The following is a 13,396-nucleotide window of genomic DNA, read 5'->3' as shown; positions in this document are numbered from 1 at the left end:
ATGTAGCTGATCTTGCTCAATATATTATATACTTTTTTTCTTTTTTCTTCTTTATGTGAAGAAATTATTTTATGCTTTAAATAATGTCAGTTCTTGATTTTTGTCTTGAGAATGACACCATGGAAATTAGATAAATTGATATAATTATTATGCTTCCTATATACATTTAATTTTTCTAATATGTTAGTACTACATGCTAGTACTACAGAATGGCTGTACTTACACAGGCATATTGTATCTCTTTTTACAGGCTATAAACAAACTTTACAGGTTGCCTCTGGCTACAACCCCAATCATGTCAGGTCATGCTCCTTGCTTTATGGCCGCACCACTTGCTAGCTACTACAAGGTTATTCTTACACTGAAGGGTCTTAGGGGTGAAATAATGGTTTTACAAGGGGAGTCCAGTAATGTCTAGGAAGCCATTGGTAATGCTATTACTAGTTGGCTTCTTGCATATAAGGAAGAAGTAGGTACCCTCTTATAGTGGGTATACTTATATTTATGAGAAATAACATATACCATACCAGCTTACCTTCCTGAGGTTTTGATCACATAGTAACAATAAGACTCTTCATATGTAACCATAACACATAATTTTGGCAGGTATACATCTTGAATAATTTCCTTTGAGATGTAACATTTTGTACTAGGGAAGAGCAATGTTCTGCCATTTTTGCATTAATAGGTGCACAGCCATCCTCTAGAATCTGGCATATATTTGGGACAATTCTTCAGTAAATTCTTCTAGCACAGAGGCTGCCAGTGTTCATTCAGCTGTATTAAAAGTGTTGTCAAGTCCAGAGAAGAAGAAGAAATAAGTGAGGCTTTCTAGCAAACAGTTCCTGGCTGTGCACAAGCTGCCTTTGTTTATCTGTGAAGCCTGAGTGACAGGCAGTTTCCAGTGGGTTTTGTATTCTGTGGGCAAGGGGCTGAGGCTGCGTTTGATGTGGGGGCTAGGGTCTGACCCCCAGTCTATCTGTCTGGCGTGGTTTCTGATTGCTATCAATCTCTCTCTCTCTTGAGACTTCTTCAACACCTTGGTAGTCATCAGTTTTTTAAGTTAAGATGTTTGCAAGGTGTGGAATTATGAAGAAGGGACTGTACATTTTACTAGGGTGCAACCTAACCTTCAGAATAAATTAGCATACAAATCAGCATACAGCTAACAAAAACTCTGTTAGATCAGATGGACAGACCTTGGTAGTTACAAGTCTTTGGACCCAGAGTAAGAAAGTATACAGTTATGACATGTTAAACATGGGTGGAACTCTAAAAAAAATGGAATTTTTGGCAAAGTTAATACAGTAGTTGTCATTATGAGCAATCAACTAGGTATCTTTATCAGGCTTGTTACAAAACTGCAGCTATTTGTCATGGCAGTTGGTCCACGTTTTGTCTTGGCAGCTTTTCTCAACAAACCTTCTGTGTCAAAATGTGGATAGTTGTAGAAGTTGCTTCCAAAAACAATTAAAGAGAAACATGGCTCCCATGTGTGATTTCAACCATTTTGCAAAAGAACATCTCCTGGTTCTCACTAATGAATATCCACTTCTTTTCCCACCAGCCTGTAAAGTTGGACACTACAAAGCCCTCTCAACAGATGCCACTTGCTCCAAGTGTCCCCCCCACAGTTATGCGCTCCGGGAAGGCTCGACATCCTGCACCTGTGACCGTGGCTATTTTCGGGCTGACACTGACCCAGCTTCTATGCCTTGCACTAGTAAGTCCACCTTTCCTATCTTTTTTTTTTATCATGAATCTTCAGGAGTTGTCCTGGAGTTGGGGCTGTCTGTTTAAAAGCCTATTTTCCATTGAAACTGAATACATGGCCTGAAAAATGTCCCCTAAGGTGTGTGCTTGTGCACACGCTCATAAATTTTGAGGCCAGCGCACTCAACAAATGTGGTGTAAACACGAACAAGAATTTTGTGTGAAAACACAATATTTTGTATTAATTCTGACCTGAGCACATGGTTTTTAAAAACTGAACACAAGTTTAAAATGTTGTGTGTGATTGTGTACTAGGCTAGGAACTTGGAAGTTAGAACCCACACAGCCACCTAGTTTTTTTAGGTTTGTTTAAATTCAATATTTACCCTTAAAATTTAGAGAACCTGAGGTTAGAATTATTTGTTGAAAACCCTATCTCAGTGTTTCATTTGCTGATCCTCAAGTTATTCCCATGGTGCCCCTTTAATGGGTCTCATATCTAGTGGCTACATGGGTATCCATATGGGCACTTATCATGTTTCACATTTGTATTTCCCTCTCAGACCCACATTAAGCAGTCGCTCAGTGTGACAGCTGCACTAATGAAGAGATAAAGCTCACACATATCTGAGAACTGCTGTTTCAGCCGGTGGTAGATTCTGCTCCACTGGTCTTTAAAATCAGATTTTTCTACAGCAATGGGTCAGATTAAAATAGATGTTTAACCCCTTGACTGCCCCCGGTGCCCTCTATTAACCAGGCAATCATGTCATCAGTCTACACTGAAATATATTTAACCCTTTATGTAGTAGAGCAATTGGCAATCTGATACATTTTTCCTGCCTCCAGGCTAAGAAATAAGGATGTTAATCTCTCCTTTTTTGTGAACTACATCTCCCATCATCATTAGCACTTGGACTAATTTAGGTTCATAACCTAAAGGGTTTTAGTTTGATGTTTGTGTAACAGAAAAAAACATGCTGTACCCAAATATCTACTCCACAAAAAAGAATCTTTAACCTTGAGCTAGTGACATTCCATACAGTGATAATGAAAGGTTGCTTAAAATGTCTGTCGAGATAGCACGGCTAAATGTGACACAATGCTGTATAAATTGCCTATTTACCTGACAAGGACTGTGCCGTTCTCATAAGTCAAACGGCAGAAAATATTTCCAGCTATTGTGAGGTCTCTGGGACGTGGATGAAAAATGAAGCCTCTCCTTGATTCATACAGCAGACATCGTCGTCTAATGCGTCTTGACAGTTATCCACGTAATGAACCCTAATGAATTGACTAAGGGAAACCTGCCTGTGAATTCTACTGTTGCCACCAGTATCTTGCCTGTTGAAAGGGTAGATTAAGAAGCCTTTCCGACCTTCAATCGTTCCCCAATGTCAAGGATGAACACAGAGCCTTTCCTGACTTGGGTCTAGATGCTAAGCTGGTCTCAGTGGGTTTTGCTAGTGTTGCCTACATTTACTCACTGCAGTGCAGTGAGACGCATCCATATATTGGTACTGCTTTTAGCATCTTTCCTTGCCATCCGTGGCAGTATTTAACCTTCATCTAAACATGTTCCCTCCTCCAAACCTTTATAAAGCCCGCACCGAACAGCAAAATAGCAATTATCAGGGAATCTGCAGTGCTTATTGCTTTCTGCAGGGATAGTGGCACAGTTCTAGGAGCCTTGCTTTACAGTCTCAGGATAGCAAGCTAAAAAATCTCTAGGTTAAATGACTATTGTCTTCTCCATAAAATAGGTAGATAGTTGTGCATATTGTGCATATTGAATTTTTATACTAATCAAGGGAGTATCCCAGCTTAATAAAGATCTGTTTATGCTTAGCTGATGCTTGTCATGCACAGATATTTTAATATTATCTGCAGAATATTGTGGTTATTCCAAAATATGTAACCTATTGGGCTGGATTCCTAGCTACATATTATTATATTGCATTCACAGTAGTGCCTTGCCCATCAACACCCTAAGCAGGTCTCATCAGCACTTGAATGGATGGACATAATTAATTAGCAGAGTGCTGGTGGCACATCTGTCTCAGCGCTCCCAAGGCACAAGCAGTAGAGCGTAATTTAAGCGAAAGAACCAGCTGCTCCGCTATAAGCTGTTTTGACCTTAAGGGAGACGGTCCCTTCATCAGTTTCATTGGAATCCCTTTTGAAAAAGTTCAGACTTTTGCCATTGTGCTCGTGATGGCACTTTAGTGTTTTAGGGCTTTTATATCCCCTGGGAAACAGCAGATTAATTACAGGTCACATCACATGGGCGTCACCTTAATTCTTCCAGAATGTTTTGTGCCCTTCACAAGTATAAATGATACAATTCTGGTTCACCAATTGGCATCAGAATTGGTTGTAATAAAAAAGTACACTTTAGTTGTATAAGTTGTAGCAGCTCAAAGTAGCACTTTTATGACCATTGCAAGAAACAGATCTCCATAATGACTCTATAAAAACCCTCAAGCCCATTAAGTTATGTTATTAAATTGTATAATTCTGTTTGCTACAATTTGCACATATGGTGTCAGCTTGTCTGTGGGAATGTTACAGCACAGGCGTCTATAGGTTTACATATACAAATATCTTACTAATGGTTCTTTGCATCTGCTTTTTACAGAATGATAGACCTGACTTTTATGTTAGACCAAACATTCCTTGTAAAAAAAGAAAAAGATATCACTGCAGCACCTCTTTGTTGAAAAGTGAAAAATTGTGTTTATTCGGTCAGAAAAACAGGCAATGTTTCGGGCTTAATCTCGCCCTTTCTGAAGTTTCTTATAACTCGCCAGACAGAGGAAAAATTTACATGGCTGCCCTGTCAAGAGAATGACCCACTATCAAACAAAACTGAATGGGAAATCTGTGTACAAAACAGAAAGGACAAATACAATAGAGTTTTTGCATCTAATTGGAGTAGACATAAAACTGAATGATTCTTCTATTTCCATTGAAATCTCACAATGACTCCCTGGTCACTTGGTACAAGGTCACTTGAGGTCTTGCTTTGATTAGTGTGTGAAGGGGAAAGTAAATGCGTGGACTGGGTTTAATGAACACCAATATATATTCCAAATTTGATTTTAAAGTAAGCAAGGTAACTGTAAAGATAAATGCTACAGTATGTTTAAAGTAAAGCAACCTATGCAGGCAATAGAGATCCCACTTAAATGAGTTAAAGAGTTAAAGGAGAGCAGATCTAAAATGGAAACCACTGGGGAAAAAATAGGAAATGCAAGTGTGATGTGCAGCCTACTTTATATTGGATTCTTTTGAGCAGTGCCAAGTGAAACAGTTGCAAACCAGACGTAGGAAAATGAAATCGCTAATAAAACCAACGCAAGGAGAAAGAATACAACTGGGGATATAAGTCTCCAGAGCCTGTACGTTGAGTTTTTACGGCTTGTTCTTGCTGCCCAAACAGAACACAGATGACTGTATTACAGGTTGTAAGGGATCTGACAATAAATATCGGGGTAGGGGGAGAATGCGTTTACTAACCTGCCTTTGTACTTGTTTCGGAATTAATTAAAAAATGTATCTGGAGCGTATAGTCTAAATGACTTCATTCCTAGGCTTCTTTTCTCTATTTCAAATATTACTTAAAAGGTGGCAACCAGAATGTGACAGATTTGTCAGCCAGGGGCAGATAGACTGGAGAACAGCTGCCAGAAATGACACCTCCATTTCCGCACACTGTCTCAGATAACGTCAGGACTGGAGTTTACATTTGGCTGTCTCCCACCTTGATGTGCTCTTCAACTGACTTTTGTCCCTCCCTCTTCCCATACTGTCTCCATTGATAAAAGGAGGGGGGTGCTTCTGAACCATCTCCCTCTTCAGACCTGCCAGCATCTGTGTGCCTAGTTTTACGCTTGGCTGCCCCTGTGTCCAGATGCTGCCTAGGCCTTGTCCCATATTCCAATCACTGGCTTTTTTGCTTTCAGAAGACCCTAATTCACTGTAGCATATTTCCCATGAAAGTGGACTATGTCTTTTGCATAGGTATCCTCTAGAATGTGTTGTTATGAAATAAAGTGGCATCTTTGGTATGTTTCTTTACATTCAGTGATGGAATGTGATTACTATGTTTAGGTATTGATATCCTTGTGAAATGAACTGTGTCTCCTTTCGCACAAAAAATAGATGCAAATGAGGTGCAATGCGATACATGTATGTGTTCTATCTGTGTTCCACAGAGCATCTGGAGATTCTGCTGCCCCAATGTAACTGAAAATGAATCAAATTATTTATTGGTTCTTAAGAGTTCCTTCATAGTACAGGCAATATTTACCTTTTAACGTCTGGTTTTATATTTCACAGAACCCCCATCTGCTCCTCAGAACCTAATTTCAAATGTAAATGAGACATCTGTGAATTTGGAGTGGAGTTCTCCGCAGAATTCTGGTGGAAGACCTGATGTCTCCTACAATTTGGTCTGTAAAAGGTGCGGCTCTGATCTGACTCGCTGTCGGCCTTGTGGCAGTGGAGTGCACTATAGTCCCCAGCAAAATGGCCTGAAAACTACCAAAGTGTCCATCACTGACCTGCAAGCCCATACCAACTACACATTTGAGGTCTGGTCCATTAATGGTGTCTCCAAGCAGAACCCTGGACAAGATCAGGCCGTGTCAGTTACTGTGACCACCAACCAAGCTGGTAAGATACCCTTTGGAACCAACTGCTTTCATATTAGAAGTTAAACTGTTGAGTACAAATTGAAATGTTATAGCTTATTGGTCTAGAAAATTGTGCAAATAGATGTTCATTTATATGACAAAGCTCAAATGAAGTAGTTCCAAAATGGCTGAAATAGCATATATCTTATATAACAGCAAGTTCTTTTTTATAAATGCTGTACGTGTCACAGATTTGTATGGAAAACCGTAAATGCTGTGATGGAAATTAATATAAAGGTGAAGAAAACATGCATATCCAAGTTTTTTGGGGCACAAGTGTTTGCAACCCAGTGACTTAATTGAGTATAACAATAGTTGGGAAATAGGAACTAGGTGTGTGTTAGGCTTCTCATCCACCCCATCATTTCGTGGGTTGTGAATCTGGGTGCCTGTCTGCACAGTCATCATGAAAAGTAGCCATCTGGAGGAACAGGAACTACAGGAGGCAAACAGACTGGGCCGTGTGAAAATCTTTTGGCGTGCTGGCATGAGCTCGGCCTGCTTTCATATGCAACATGTGTAGCTCATCATCTTCTTTACTTTCCAAGGCCAGCGCCTTCATCCATCATGAAATTAATTTCCTCTGGTTGTTTTATGAGAGAGTGATGAAGGCCAGATTATATTAAGGTCTGTTGGAAAATAGAAACATTACTTTGTCGTACTCTCTCTAGCAAAAATGGAAGAAGAGAGTCCACTATTATAAGAAACAACTTCTAAAAGGGGATGAAGGCAATAAACAGAATGTTAGACTGGAATGTACAGACTATGAGCCTCCAACACCTGCTTATTGTAGATGCACAACTGGAGTAGCATGTCGGATATCCCTGTGTTAATGGGTTAACCAAGGCTGATTTTTGTAGCCTACCACCCCACCAAGCTGTCCACCAAGTTGTCTTGGGTAAATTTTGCTCAAATCTCACACACAGTGGCAACCACCTTGTTCTTATAAACAAATTTAGAAGGGCATAAAGTACAGGCATGCTTTGTGCATCCTTGGCCCTCTGCATACCCTGCATGATTGGCTATAAATAATATGTATCCGTGCTGCTTTAGTAAATAAGCTCCACAGGCTTTGTTGAACAGAAAGCCCAGCTAGTGCACAATGGAACACCATATTTTTTGGTTGGATTTACATGAGTTATAAAACAGGCTTTCTCTGTTCCCCTGTCTGGCCTTGGATTTATGCTTGGACACTGACTCAGCTTTTAGACTTTTTTTTGTGTAGAGCTCACCAGGCTTTACCCTGCCAACAAACACAAACAAAACAAATTTGGGATCTGTCATCCAAATGTGTTACCTTGTGCTCTTTTCCCCCCATCACATTGCAGCCTGCTGGACACAGGATACACCAATTAGCACTGAAAGTTTGTAAATAAATTGGACAAGCTTTTCCCCTTAGAGGGTGACAGATAGTTATAAACAGCTGCTGACTTTACAAAGGAACACGCCAAGCATTCCAATTGCAGCACTATTTTCTCATATGAAAGTGAACTTACAGTATCACCTAAAGTTGTAGATGTAGTTACAGTCAAACTGTGGGGTTTAAATATTTTTTTTAGCCTAAGATAAATAATAATTCTATTATAATAAATATTTTACCTTTGAAATGTTTTTATGCCACACTGAGCCATGTCAAAAGCTTAGTGGAAAAAGCACAGTCTGTCCTATTGTGTTGCACTCTGCATACAAAGAAAAGTCTCGTGGCTAATTTCTGAGAGACTGTGTTGATAGTTGAACCTTGCCAGCTTGAGCCGACGCATAACATTGCCTGGGTGGAGCTTTTTTGGCTACCATGTATCATGTTTACCAATACAGTCATGTTTTGGTTTGAGTGCTTAAGTGTACCTTTGGCTTTGGTTTGTGTTGTCTACAGTCCTTTATTTAAAGCTAAAATGTCTTGGATCCATATGCTGCACTGAAAGTACTTTTCTGGTATGGATCAACTGAACTGAATGTGGCTGTTTGGTGCCAGCAAAAACTAAGCTTCTCAAGGATAATCTCCAGGTTGGTTCATTTTGAGGAAGAATAGAAAATTTGTTAGAATTACATAAATGCATCATGAACTAGAAGGAACTGTGGCCCAGTCGTGAGTAATATATGAAAATTAATTGCATGTTGGTCCTTTGTAATTTTTGGTTTTAAGACTTTGCTGTATGTCTATACATATATGTTTCATGCAATGTAAAATTCAAATTCGGTCATTGTAGGTAGCACTAGTTAGCAAGGCTTCCTCTAGCCCAGGAGCCTGATTTCTGTAGCAACCATGACTTAACTGCAAGCTGAAAGTCTTAGACAAGTGACAAATTGGCTTGGAAAAGTGTAGGTTAAGTAGATTGCTCTTGATACAAGATCCCCTTGGAGCCGTGCATTCCTACAGATAAGAAGTTCATTCTCTGAATCTCCTGCAATCTGTCTTAGTGATGTTTGTGAGTGAAACAAGCAAGAGAAAGCCCAACTTCCCAGCCATCGTGACTCCTTTATTTTATTAATTTCTTTCTATCTCCCCTAATAGAAATAAATGTGGGATATTTCAAATAGAGCATGAATAACTCATAATCGTAGGACATCAGGGCTTGGTAAAGTTGAACAAATGATAAGCCTACACCGTTATCTACTAGGGGGACAATTAATCTTAAAGTTAAATACACAAAATGTCATCAGGCAATTTACTTCCTTAAAAGCTTTCTTTTTCCGCTTCCTCTTAAAAAAGTTCTACATAATATCTTGTTACTAAAAGCCTTGTTGATAAGGTACTACTGGGAGACATGCCATGTGTATATGATGTACAAGATTGCTAGGCACTTTATGGAGGGACAGATTTTGTATAAATCAATTATTCTGTCATTATACTCCTAGTTTTCCCCATATCAAATTTTCTTTGCCCACAATATTTTTTATTATTATGGCTATCCGTTCATACAGGAAGAATGCAAAACATAACCAAAGCTTCAACTTTGGATTGCAAATTAGTAGCATCACCTGTTCTGGCGCTTTTTCAACACACTCAGAACTATGTGTAGGCTTAGACGTCGGCATGCTGTTATTTTGATTCTTAGATTTACCAGTTGTCTATTTTTTTTTTTTGCTCACAAAACAGTTTCAGTATCCCTGATGAGCAGCTCAAAGCACTAGGCCTAGGGAAATTGAGAATGGAGAAGAATAAGATAAGACCTGTAGGCTATTTTTACACTAGGAGGTTTGAAATTTGCACTCATGAAGGTTGATCTGGTGTATTGTCATGCCATGCGAATGTGTCATGGAAGGTGACTGAGACTGATGGAGTACATTTAATGGCAAATGGAGGCCTATTGAAGATGAGCAAAGAGTTATTTGCTGCCCAGAATGGTTCCTTGAGCTCTAGCTCTGTGATAGACTGTAAGTCTGCCTTCATACAAGTCAGTCTTGTTATGGATGGATTATTTTCAGTCTTTATGTTTCTCCCACTTAACCAGTTTGCTCTGTAAAAACTTACCACCATAAAGCACTCTCTGATCTTGCCTGTGTTCAGGAACTATTTGCACATCACAGGCCCCTTTCCCTCGGCCCCCCCAAGAGACACTGTCTTCTTATGATGTCACATGATTGATTAGAGGAGCACAGGGGGCAGCGAGCTGGTGTTTGAGTAATGTTAAAAAATCAGGAGGACACAAGACTAATCAAACACACAGGCTGGGATTGTGTTTTAACAAGATGATGGATTGCCCTGGTGTGTGTTTTCCTATGCCGCTCTTCACCGTACTTTACTTTAATAACTTTTTCAAGAGCTGGATTGCTGTTTGCTTGTGCAGACGTAATTGATTTCTTTTGTAATGTCATAAAATCAAAATCATCACCCCAGGATTCAGATTATTTGAGAAGAGCTCAAGTATTATACTTGTGATGTAAAAATAAATTAAATCAAAACTCCCGTCACGTTCACATGAAAGCCGTTACATGGGGCTAATCGTTTTTCTATGGTAATTCAAGGACAGTTTTTTGATTTCTGCTTGACCATGCCTCTCCCATACCTTTTGGGCATCAGTTTTTAGGAAGATATATATATATGTAATGTCATAAAATCAAAATCATCACCCCAGGATTCAGATTATTTGAGAAGAGCTCAAGTATTATACTTGTGATGTAAAAATAAATTAAATCAAAACTCCCGTCACGTTCACATGAAAGCCGTTACATGGGGCTAATCGTTTTTCTATGGTAATTCAAGGACAGTTTTTTGATTTCTGCTTGACCATGCCTCTCCCATACCTTTTGGATGTATATAAATTACGGATGCACTGAATCCAGGATTTGGTTCGGGATTCGGCCAGGATTCAGCCTTTTTCTGCAGGATTCGAATTCAAATCCTTCTGCCCGGCTGGACTGAATCCTAATTTGCATATGCAAATTAGCGGCGGAGAGGGAAATTGCGTGACTTTTTGTCAAAAACAAGGAAGTAAAAAATGTTTTCCCCTTCCCACCCCTAATTTGCATATGCAAATTAGGATTCCGTTCGGTATTCGGACGAATCATTCGACAAGGGGTTTGGCTGAATCCAAAATAGTGGTGCATCCCTAATATATATATATATATATATATATATATATATATATATATATATAGTGAACAAGGATTGCGGCACTCACAGGGTTTTAGTGAAAAAACAAAAAAATGTTTTATTATTAAGCCTCAACGTTTCGATCCCCCACAGGGATCTTCGTCAGGAGTAAAAACAAACACGAAGATCCCTGTGGGGGATCGAAACATTGAGGCTTAATAATAAAACATTTTTTGTTCACTGCTTATTTCCTATGCTAGCACCCAGGTATTAATTTTGTCTACGGAGTGCACCATTCCTTTGGTTATCTATATATATATATATTAAGCATGAAGTCATTCAGTTTGAGAATAAAGGGAAGCTAGAGTTTATTAATCATAATTTTTATGCCCTTGATATATATGAAATATTATGGTGTACCCATAACATGCCTTTTATGCATTTCATGGGTATACAGCCCAGTTTCTGCACTCGTCTTAATAATCCAAGGGATAGTAATAAGCAACAGGGCAGCTCTCACCCATATGCCAGACATTGCTACATATTGTATGTACAGGAATTTAGTGCATGATAAATGTAATTATACTTAGGATATATATTCCCTATAAGGCATAATATCACAATGAATTCTTATAAAGGCAGAAGAGAAGCACATTAAAAATTAAACATTAAAAATGTACTCGAGCACAAGGGGCATTATGTAGAGAACATGTTTTTTGTTTTGGAAATTGCAGAAAGAGAGAAATGGAGCGAGTGGCCAAACTAGCAGTGAGGAATGCGGTTAGAGTAGAAGTGTAAGTGCGAGTGAATGAGTTCCTAAGGAAAGGATTATAGAACAAGGTACAGGCATGCCAACCCATTAGCAAAGCCAACGTCACATACACACATGTATATATAGGTGCCTCCTAATATTTGTGAATATTTGCTCTGGGACGATTATGCCTTTTATTAAAAAATAATGAATAAGCCCAGAGCAGATTAACTTTGAATTTACCTGTATTAAAAAATCACGCTTCATTTACACAGGGAATTTCCCAGGAATAATAGGAGGGCTGTTAGCAGCCACATTTCACACAAAGCTCTTCTGTATGTGAGAAAGTTGAGCCACGCTGGTCACTTGCACCAAGCTCTATGTACATGCTTTAATGAATGGCTTGGCAGCTAGGGCTACAGGGGACCATCATTATAGCAGCAGAACATGCATATAGCTGGAAATGGAGGAAACTCTTTGGGAAGTCATGCCTTGATATAAAACATGGATATGCAGACTTTGGATACTGGTAGTGACAGATTTACAACTCCCAGAAACCCCAACCAGGATGCGTTCTCCACTGGTGTTTTTCCATTACCACTATGGTTATAGAATTATCCCTTTGTCACATGAAAAATATGTCAACCCATAGACACAGCACAAAGCACACTTCTAAACACTAACTGACTTTGAGTATAGTAGCATTGTTGATCGAATTTGGAGACATTGTTTAGTTTGAGCATGCTGGGCCACTATTTGCTTTGAAAGTCCAGGTCAGATTACAGTCCCCTCCACAAAGAGCCATTTGTCTTGTAATTGCCTGAAGGTATGTACTCTGTAATTGCAGTTGTTTTCTTCCTCCTAAACATCTCTTGTCTACATTTGAGAAATTAGTGCTGGGTCCACGTCTGTTCTGCTCAACTGCAATTTGTACTCCGGAAACATGCTTTATAACATCTGGGAGGAAAGATGTGGAGCTTTGTAGCTTTGGTCTGTTCCTCAGGTCAGGATACCAAGGTTGATGGTACCAGTAAAACCAGTGCTGGATGTTTAATGGCTGTGGTTTAGGAAGTGGCTATCATTGCTGGAGCTGCTCCTGGACTGTCAGATTCTTATCTCTGCTTTGAACTTACCTTTGTCTTTCAGCAATTTGTCACAACAGACCTGTAGTCCTATAGCTTTATGGCAATGCAAACTGTTGGCCTGCAGAATAGAGCCATCATAAAAAAGCTACAAAACAGCACTTTCAGGCCCAATTAAGTCCTTCAGTCTTGCCACTTTCTTAAATATTGTCTGCATTCCCATGTGCTACATTCTTAGAATGTACTCTTTAAAAATCACACACATTTACACCTAGATGGCAAGCTTTTGGCAATTTAGAAGTCTCAGAGCTCTGGCATTTCAGTGGTGGGTGTTAAATATTCAGGAGTTTAAATGGTTTACAATTCTTGATATCTGAAAAGTATCAATGCTTGGATAGAGAATACTTAACACATAATAAGGTGACAAGATCCATGTATATACTGTATAATAATGTCTCATTATGACTATACACAGTGCATATTGCACTGTACAATTTTTTTCCTATCTTCAAAGTAACAGGATAATTTTTAGAGCTACAGCCAAAGAAAGAGCAAAAACATAAATATATTTATGTTACTAACAAGGCAGTAGCTTTAATATTGATGGTATATTCCACAG

The 13,396-nt window shown here is 39.1% G+C and overlaps 1 protein-coding gene across 4 annotated transcripts in view; it reads left to right on the top strand.

Moving 5' to 3' along the window:
* The window catches only part of epha4.S (EPH receptor A4 S homeolog), a 55,070-nt gene that overhangs the window by 22,172 nt on the left and 19,502 nt on the right, over positions 1–13,396 (top strand). For all 4 annotated transcript variants that reach the window (XM_018264613.2, XM_018264612.2, XM_018264611.2 and 1 more), the window contains 2 exon segments: positions 1,568–1,723; positions 6,055–6,390. In XM_018264613.2, coding sequence (XP_018120102.1) covers positions 1,568–1,723; positions 6,055–6,390 — 492 coding nt within the window.

This window comes from Xenopus laevis, chromosome 5S (assembly GCF_017654675.1).
Source record: "Xenopus laevis strain J_2021 chromosome 5S, Xenopus_laevis_v10.1, whole genome shotgun sequence".
In the NCBI taxonomy this organism is placed as follows: Eukaryota; Metazoa; Chordata; class Amphibia; order Anura; family Pipidae; genus Xenopus; species Xenopus laevis.
Note: the sequence above shows the minus strand (reverse complement) of the source record. Positions and strands in the feature narration are given on the sequence as shown.